Genomic DNA, 9871 nt, shown 5'->3' on the forward strand with positions numbered 1-9871 from the left:
CTGAGGGCTCACTGTCCACAGGCAGAGGGCTGCGTATGCGCTGCACTATGCATAGTGACGTACAAAAATAGGACAGGATCTTCCTGGGCACGCACCTCCACAAATACACACACACACACTTATGCACAGGCTCAAGATGAGCTATTGCATTACTTGATTAAACCTGTGACATCAGTGCATTTGACCATTGGTCTACAGCGCCCAGAGCCTTTATCAGAGATCGAGACCTAAGCAGAAAAGGCTTTTCCTCCTGTTTTCTACAGCCAAGCAAATTGCAAAATAAGCTACACCATAACTATGAGCACTTTCACTCCTTGAGGAAAGATTTCCAAAACAAAGCAGTGGGATCTTTGAATGCAACAGAGTTTCTGTCTGGCAAATCTTAAACTATGCAGAAATTCTACTGCAATCGCAACATTATAATGCATATGCATAAAAGAAATGAGAACCCTTCTGCTAATAGCTTGACTAAGGAAGCGGCACAATAGCACAAGAAGACACAAAGGCTAATTCATTAGAACAGATAATACTCAGACACTGTTAATTCTATTTGTCTCCCTAATTGGATGTAGCATAGAAGAGACAGAAATTTTATTCATTAATTAAAAGACGAGAGCAAACCAGTGACAAGTGCACACACATACATACACACACCAACCATTTGCAAAACTACACCACTGTGTGTGTGTGGGTTTTTTTTCCCTATCACCCTTCATGTGTAATACAAATTCTATTTTTCCTTTAATTTAAATATGATTGAGTCAATCTGAGGAGGGGCAATGAGTTAGGAAACACTGGGTGGGCTACATGCTTGAGATAGTCACCGCAAGCGAATGAGGGAAATCAACAGTGTCAGTGAGGCCTTATCCTGATCTATGCTGTAAGCCAATCATCTCTAAGACCACGCTGCATTCAAATGTAAATACAACTACACTTTAAAGCTCCGCAGTAAGGTATGAGGAAGGGACGGGAACGAAAAAGAAAGCGATAGAAAGGAAGGGGTAACACAAACATGCACACATAAAAAACAAGCTCAACAGGCTGCCTCCTCACTGAAGAGCCTGATCTTCTCCAGAAAAACCGACTTTCACCAAATGAGATGTAGCCCAAGGCTATATATTAAAAATGCATATCAAAGCAAAGAAAAATGGACGTGTGAGATTCTAACTAAATAAATTAGCATATCTAACTATCAAGCCGCCTTCCTCTCCTCAATGAGATGCGAGGACAGAAGTGAATAATAAAATAGAGCCAAATAATAGAAGTGAATAGATAGAATAAATAAATCAGGACAAGAGTGACAGAAATTGTTTCCCATCCATCGGCACAGTTTGGCAGCCAAATGCCTTTTTTGGGGGAGGGTGGGGGGTGTATTGTGTCCAAATACTGAAAACACATTTTCGGCATGCAAAGCTGGACGCTTTTCAAATAGATGTGGCAATGACTGCTAGAGCAGTTAACTATTTATTACAAGGTTTTTAGATCATGGCTGCACTATACTGTAGTTTCGCTTTCTTTCCCTTTCTGCAAATATTATTCCCACTTAAGCATCATGAGGTGCACACATGTTCTCACACGCTGCCCTGCGCCTCTATTTATTAAAAACAATAAGCTGGAGTATGTATGCTTCCATAAATTGTAGCCATTATTTTAAAAAAAAATCCCTACTCTGCCCAGACACAGCTCTGAAAGCAAATAAGGAGAGAGAGGAAAAGGGAAAAAAAAAAAAAAGACTTTCTCCTGCTTTAGTAAAATCCAGCCCAGCAGTTAGGTATAATAAAAAGTTCATTGGTGCCACAAAAGTGAAATAAATCCCTCAAACTTAAATAGCTAATGAGGTGGTCATTTCAAACAACCTGGAGATAAATGGCTTGTCATGCAACCTTCTTTGTTTATTGCTGCTCCTGATTTGCTTTATTGGCATATTTAATTTTCTAATTATCAAAATATTTCTTACAAGTGGACTGATGACAAAGCTGGTGTCTGAGCACTGGAGGCACCATTGGAAATTGGCTTGAGTGCCAACCATCTGCCATGAAACTAAACAGGCTAGTTTATCTAATCTCTGCACTATAAACAACAGCATGCCTCATTTCTACACTTGTGTTGGAAGGCCACAATGTTGCCGTTTTGACCGTTTCTCAAACCAGCATCGGCATCTTCGGGCTAAACACGCTTCGCTTCACCTTGTGTGACGCGCTGCGTGGCCCTGCACAGGCGACGGGCTTTCAAAGGGAATCCACTAGGCCTATAGCCAGACCCAACAGATGCAGCGCAGAGACTTTGCATAACACTTAAATCTGCTTTAATTCCTAATAGGCTTGTCCTTGTGCTGCGCAGATATTAACTAGTCACTTTGTTACACTAGCCGATTTCCCTCCCAGCCCGCCACCCCCACTAAAACATTAGCTTTATCGCAGACATAGAAGACGCAGTAATTCACAAATATGAACTTAGTACTACACTGTCAGCTCGATCCATATTGCGGAGGGGGGAGTTAGAATCTGTGTTTATTACGCCGAAAATGTACAATTTAAAGCAGACAATCGATCTTCAAATTTAAAGCTACTGTACTTCAGGTGCATATAATTGAATTTAGCATTATGGAGCCTCCAGCCATAAGGGGGGGGGGGGGGGGGGGGTCGCAGAGGAGAAAGCAACTGCAGAGCAAACCACACAGCAATCAATACGAAACAATTAAACACATTAACATCAACAGCAATGGAAGGCCTCCAGACGAACCATCATATGCCTTGTGAACTTGACATTGATGGTAAGCCTTTAGCTCTGAGATCTCTTTCAATAGGCTACCACTTTCTCCACCTCTGCAGCAAAATCCACAGCTTTACGCGCAGGCCATATTCAGCTCCCACAGCCCCCAAATATAAAGCCTTTTTCTTTTTAAATATTGGCCTAAAGCTAAAGCTTACCGTTGATACCCTGCTTTAACGTTAAACCTGCGTAACAGATAATTGCCTCGCGTTTTTTTTACGTCTTTTTTTTTCCAGCGTGCCACTCTCCACGAACGCAGGGCAGCGATTTGCACACGCGCACGCGCACCCTTTATCACGCGCACGCACACACCCACTCAAGCCTCCAGCACGCAAGCAAGCACGGACGCGTTATGCACACATGACTGCCCCTAATCAAAAGACTAAAACAATAACTCACTCTATTGTATCACATGTAGCTTTTGACCTTAGAACATCGATCGGCAGATTTTCCTTGCAGAACAGAGCATGCTCTATTTACTGATGGCACAGCAGGGTCACACACACTGAGCAGAAGCTAAGTAGCCCCCAAAGTTGGCTCTATTAGATAAATCAAACAATGTGATTATTATAAAATTATTGTTTTAAATATATATATTTGAATATGGTCGATTGCTACTCAAATGCATTGTTTGCTGAAAACTAAGGGCTCATGCGTCCCTGGTCTTTATCAGCAGCAGATGCGCATGCAGACAGACAAAAACAGCACATAACAAATTACGAATACAAAAAAGCTCGTGCTACTCACGTGATCTGCAAGATTGGTCGATGATCCCGAAAGTTCTTCGTGATCTGATTTTGAGCTGCCATCCCGTTCGTCAATAACTAGATCTATTGGCATTTTTCCTTTCAAACAACTGATGTACCGGTGGCAAAAATTGTCGCAGAGCTCGTGCACCTAGAAAGGGGAACAAAACACCTTTTCTCAGGATGGGGAAACGCTTCAGCCAGGTCCAAGAATAACTTCAATTAAGAGGCATTATCGGCGGCGAGGAAACAATAGTGAAATTGTTGCAGAGCTTATTATTCTCCTGAGGCCGGAGCAACAAGTTGAACGACGAAAAAAATAATAATAAACAGCACGCCGTAAGCTGGCGAAATAATGAGTAGCTGAAACCAAATCTGCAGATCAATAACAATCAGCAACGTGGGCAAAGAGGTTCTAACATATTTTATCAATATCCACTTCATCTGCATCGATAGTTGGCTAAATAAAGCAGCATATTTTATGAAAATGAGCATCCTCAGAACGTCTCTCGGTGCATTTATTTTCTTGTTCTTTTTCATATCCGTGATATATGTACAGCAGTGATTACCTCTGGAGCACATATACTGATATCGCTTACACTGCAGTCATATTGTGCGTGTGGCAGGTGAAGTTTAGAGAGTGTAAAGATATATAAAAAATTTACCTTTTCTAATTCCAAGAGGTGAAACCGTAATACTTGTATGGCTTGTATCATCTGAGGGGAAAAAGAGCAAAAATAACAATTAAAATTACAAAACTGACAAGATTAATGTATATGTACATTTTTCTCCTCGGGAGTGAGAACGGGCTGTTGTGTCATAAAATAAAACCTTCCAGTTATGAGTGCACGACAGTCAGCGAGAGCATGCATATATTATATATTTTTTAACTTCTTACACTTCTAATATGTGATTACACAGTGGTCAGCTGGGTAAGTTAGATGGGAAGATTGAACAATGACAGCGGCAAATGTGGTCACACAGCCTCAATTCTAAACTGATCTGACATCAGTGCGGAAGTCTAAATCATATGTTCACATATTTACTTCGAGCTGTGGACATTTCAGTATACCGACGGAGGGAACTGGAACTGGGAGACAAAGAAGTGCGCTTACCAAATTGTCCAACTCTGGATTTGATGAAAATAAAGGTTTTTCTGCTCGGACCTAAAACAATACACCAAATGTCAAAGTTAGTTTAGCATGAAATGTGTGGAATGTGGCCCACAGCTACAACTTTAAATTAAAAAAAACAACAACAAAAAGCCAAAAAAAAAAAAAGAAGCAAAAACTTGTGTGTTTTAAGTGAAAATTCTGTAATTAACAACAGTCACAAATCATTAAAAAGGGAACTTTTTATTGTAAAAAGAAAATAAAGCAAGCGGAAAACTATTTGCCGTGACGCAGACACACCATCCAAAAATATTTTTTAAACTGCAAAATTGACCTGTTTGGCAAAGACTGCAATGTCCTCATTGAAGGAGTCTGAAGAGCAGACATCGCCGCCTGCTACGCCGGGCTCCCTCGGAGTACACGTCGCCAACTCGCACTTCTCAAAAACCAGTGCGAGGAGTGGAAATAAAGGGTGACTGCAAGAGGGGAAACACGGCCTGAGTACAAACAGCACACCGGCTCTACAATGCCCACTGTAAAAAATGTCCAGTCTACCTGCGTATTAGTCGGCTCCCTGCTCTTCAAATTCTTACTGCAACTAATAATAACAATACTCATAATTAAAACAAATATTTTATCTAGATTATTTTTTTTTTACTTGTATCCCGCTGTCTAGTTGTTTCTTTGTTTTTTTTATTACTCTACTATCAAAACATATCTTAAAATATGTTAAAAATGGACGGCGACAATTAAAACAGTGTGTCTGATTTTAGAAAAGTCTTCTTAGTAGTTTTCTAGTAACACATGCATGTGGACAACCCCGTTTGGTACATTTTCTTTTAGCAATTGAGGTCTCATATGTTATTAATCGACTCGAGACAGACATTTCTTGCAGTGCGAAAGACAAAAGACTGAGAAGTGAACAAAACTTCAAACAAAACACAAAGCTGACTGTCGACAGATTTCAGTGGAATTTTAAGAAATTATACGGTCGCCAGGGATAAAAACAAAAACACAGAGTTACACTTAAGACGTCGTCACCGAAGACTCTAATATTATTATTACTGCTGTTTTAACACAAGCCTACATCTTCATCGTTTCACAGAGGTGAAATGTGTAAACTCTATCTTCCAGTTACAGTCATCCAACATCTTGAGGCAATCGCCCAAATCATTTTAAAATGCGGATTATAATTTCAGCAAACTCCTTATTTCTATCACCAGCGATAACTGAATAAACCTGACACTGGCTTTTTAATTAATTGTGATAAGTATATATTTAGGTATTAAAGAGAATAGAGTCAATTTCCCATATGAAAACGCAAGAAAAATAGAAATGATGAGCTAGATTTACTCTACACCACATCCCAGATTATATCGGGATTATAGCACTTACTGTGTACGTATTAGTGAGCATTATCTGTAATCATTTTTTTAAGTAGCCTGCCAGTTCTTACATTATTGTAGATTAATGTGATAAAATTATAAAGACATTTAATGTGTTGTAACGCGCTGGCTGTGTATGTGTGTGTATGTATGTGTGTGTGTCACTGCAAACTATTTCTGAAACCCTTTACAATATATTTGCATGCAGGAACAAGAACGTTTTAATAAGTATAGCCTGTGTTTACGATGGAGGAATATTAGTGTGCAGCGATATTACAAGGCACACTTTGCACTATGGTACAATGGCAATGATGTTAAAAATATTTTTTATCATAATTCTTTGCAGTCTCTGTATTTGGAGGTTGGACTATGAACAGCGAGCTTCCATGTTATTCTACAGCTTGTATTTCAAGCTTAAGGCTCATACTCTTACTTACTGCAGGCTGCTCGATGCCTTGTACAATGAGTGTAAAATTACACATCAACAAAACTCCCCTAACCAACAATAGAGGTCCAAAATTGCGGTCAAACCTGCACAAAACACTATTTAAATTTGGTAGTGGGAGAGAAACTCCAACAAAGCAAACTTAAAGAAAAGCTGCAAAGTTGAGGGGGGGAAAGGTGCGTGAGCGCGTATTAGATCCGTGTGTAAACCTTACCCATAAATTTGATCTTTATCCCTCTTTAAAGCGTCGTTGACAGCGGAGCCCATGCTGGTGGGCATAACGTTCGGATGAGGAGCGTGGGCTCCGTAGTGCTGGCTGGCGTGCAGCGGCGGTCCATGGTTCAGGTGGTGGACCTGGGGAAGCGGCCGGGGAGCATGCGGGTCCCCGTACATCGACGCCGGGACTCCGTCCATCCCACCATAATGGGCCAGCTCATCGTACTAGGAATTAAAATTAGAACAAAAGTCAGCCGACTTTCCGGTTAAGCTACTTTTTCTTTTCTTAACAATTGTATAAAGTAAAGCATGCCGTGTCATTCTGAACAAACTCAAAGAAGAAAGTTTAAAAAAAAAAAAAGCGTTTGCAGTGGAAAATTACGCTGCAGCCAGGGCAGAAAAGTGTGATATATTATATCTGCTACTCGGTGTGTCATTACCAAAAACATAATAAGTTAGGAGCTCCGCGGAACAGAGTTTGGTGGGCGAATAGATCGAATTAGTTTGGAGTCCTCTGTGAAACTGCTCCACGGCTGTCGTGGAGGCTGTCGGTAAAAGTAGAGGCTGTCACTTTGCTCGAAGAGTGAGAGCGCTGCAAAAATGTCAAATATAACTGCTTTGATGGGAATACTTTGTAAATTTGCCACCACCCGACAAGAGGTTAGCGATACGAGGGCCTCCCTACAGTGGATTTGAACAGGTAAGTGTAGCAGATTTAAAAAACCTACCCTTTGCGCCATCAGGCTGCGCTCCAATAAACTCCTGAATCTGTCGTATATTTAATATCCCAGTCCCGGTTAGAAAGTGATTTAGTGGCAAGATTCCTTTTTCAACCAACTTTGCGAACTCTCCTATTCGCCAGTGTGGTTCAGTTGAAAGCGTAGCATCAGGGAGTTTTGCAATTTTTCTTGTTTACCCTCTTTCCTGGAAAAAAAAAATAAAAAATGCGCCAAAGTGAAGGTTACAATCGGCCCATCAACAACCTGCATGTAACTAAACTGTCGTGTCTCATGGCTTTTTGCCACTCCAGCTGTCAATCAAAGCCAGAGGTTGTCAAGGTAATGAATGAATGACGGTTGGTGATGATGTTCAAGAGAAGGACGAATCTTTTTAGTCCGTTTTCATCCCGCAAGTCCGCGTCTCCTTTAATGCCTCCAGATCGCTATCTTGTTTTATTATCACTGTAAAAAAAGAAGAAAAAAAGAAAAAAGCAGTCGAAATTAAGAGATTGCGATTCAGATCTCTCCTTTCTTTCCCCCGTAGGTATTTCGTCTATCTGGCGAGACTGAGATGAGTGAGTGTCAGCGAGTGTTGGCAGGTTGGCTGCTAGCTTGCTTATAGAAACAGAGTCAGTTCGCAGCGCTGAGCGGTGGGCGAATGAAATGACGGATCCCGGAAGTAGTGGTGGCCATAGCCAGTCCTACAGCAGCTCCAGAAAAGAGAGAGGAGAGACCAAATCTTGTGATATGCAGAGTATATGCGAGGCACAGGGACGACTTCAACTCCACACTGGGGGTAAAAAGCCAACGCAGAACAGCTCCAACTCCCACCCAATTCTTCTTCGCCGATAAGCGTCCTAAAGAAACAGCAGAAAAAGGTTGAATGAGAGAGGTTTACCAGAGCGGGCACTTTTAAACACTTCGGCTACAAATGCTCCGAGCTGAACTAAACATAACACCGACTGAATGTATCTGTATGAATTATGAAAGTAATAATAACAACAATAAAATGCTACATTTAGAGCAGAATTGCGCACTACGAGTCCAAACTTTTACGCACGGCAAAATAAATATTTTACGTCTTTATTTTCATTGATAGAAAGCTATTACAACGAGATCTTATGAATGCTGACTTTAATATATGAGCATGACGCTTACTTGTTTTCTGTTTTGTGGTTATAAGCCGGTGTGCATACTCAGTATCTCAGTAATACCTCCTAATCTCACTGCTAATTATTGCTCTGGTCTTTTTAGCAATTAAACGGCGCGCAGCACCCCTCTAAGCCCAGAATGAACTTTTCCAAGCGGAAAAAAAGCTTTTGTGGAGAAAGTAATTTTGTGTGTTTCTTTCGTCCAATCCCGTCTCTTGATAGAAACTCGTTCCTTACCTCAGAGTAGTCAATTATCAAAGCTCCCCGAGATCATCAATCATGTGAGGAGATTGAAGTTTAGAGGAGGAGCAACGCTCCGGCCATCGATTGCAGTGAAGCCCTCTTTGGAGCCTGAGCACTTTTACGCTCAAAACAGAAGCAGGCCATCTATCCCCTTTAATATTTACCTCCATCAGTGCTAATATGGCATCATGGCTGTATTGATAGGTTCTCACATAAAGGCTCCATTTATTGCTCCGTGACATTTTTTGATGGTGGGAATTAATTATTCACAGGTTAGGATTAAGGTAGACACACGCTCAGGGAGATAGGCTGTGGCTACTGCTGGAGGGTCAAAAAACTCTCCCAACAAACAAAATACAAAGCAGAGCTGTTCAGGGTCGATTACAGAAATAGAAGGGTTTTTAAAAAAAATGAAAAAGATTTAATACATGAAAGCGTGACAACAGTTATGTTTGTTGGCATAAAGGGGGGTGGGAAGTGTAGGACTGCAGGCTTTGACAAACGGCTGTGTGGACATTTCAACGTGCAATACCCCGGGAAGGAGCAGCAGAGCAGTGCGCAGAGAGCCAAGGCATTCACCGTCTCCAAGTCTCTCTCACACTCTGTAAACACAACCAGCCCGGCAGACTCTGCTATTGAAGACTAATATTTTCATAAGCTAAATATTGTCGTTCACATTGATTTGTGCACTAACGCTTGACTTTTTTTTTCATCCTCCTTCTTTGGACAACCATGGTAAGTAGCATAAACCTTATTGTATCTACTGCTTTGTTGTGAGCGCGCGTCCTTTCGGGGCGCAGCATGGGGAAAGTTGTGCGGCTGGACTATACAAATGCAGACAAAATTCTTTCTTTTTAAGCTTAGGTGACGTTTGCACTATACTGCTTAGCAAATCCGAATCTTATCGGGTTTTTTTCCTATTTGCATACTTTTAGATTTTGCGAATTTCATGTTTTTTGTTGTTTTTTTCCCCCCACATTTATTCAGGAAAATATGTGATTTGCCCCGGAGGAGAGTGATGTAAACACCCGAAGAGCGTGTGAAAATAGGAGAAGCTAATTATGCGTGTCCAATGTACGGCT

The 9871-nt window shown here is 41.1% G+C and overlaps 1 protein-coding gene across 6 annotated transcripts in view; it reads right to left on the reverse strand.

Annotated features, from left to right (window-relative positions):
- Nucleotides 1–8883, reverse strand: part of meis2a (Meis homeobox 2a) — a 78364-nt gene extending 69481 nt beyond the window's left edge. Inside the window, exons 1-7 of one of the 6 annotated variants that reach the window (XM_085143434.1) lie at nucleotides 8784–8883; nucleotides 7405–8252; nucleotides 6675–6901; nucleotides 4965–5106; nucleotides 4634–4684; nucleotides 4184–4234; nucleotides 3520–3669 (exon numbers count right to left, since the gene is read on the reverse strand). In XM_085143434.1, the coding sequence (XP_084999560.1) occupies nucleotides 3520–3669; nucleotides 4184–4234; nucleotides 4634–4684; nucleotides 4965–5106; nucleotides 6675–6901; nucleotides 7405–7416 (633 nt within the window). In that variant the 5' untranslated portion in view covers nucleotides 7417–8252; nucleotides 8784–8883. Of the gene's footprint in view, nucleotides 1–3519; nucleotides 3670–4183; nucleotides 4235–4633; nucleotides 4685–4964; nucleotides 5107–6674; nucleotides 6902–7404; nucleotides 8253–8553; nucleotides 8718–8783 lie in introns of those variants that run through there. The other 5 variants (XM_085143435.1, XM_085143433.1, XM_085143436.1 and 2 more) reach the window with 5 other exon arrangements.
- Between the last annotated feature and the right edge of the window lie 988 nt (nucleotides 8884–9871).

This window comes from Neolamprologus multifasciatus, chromosome 19 (genome assembly GCF_963576455.1).
Source record: "Neolamprologus multifasciatus chromosome 19, fNeoMul1.2, whole genome shotgun sequence".
In the NCBI taxonomy this organism is placed as follows: Eukaryota; Metazoa; Chordata; class Actinopteri; order Cichliformes; family Cichlidae; genus Neolamprologus; species Neolamprologus multifasciatus.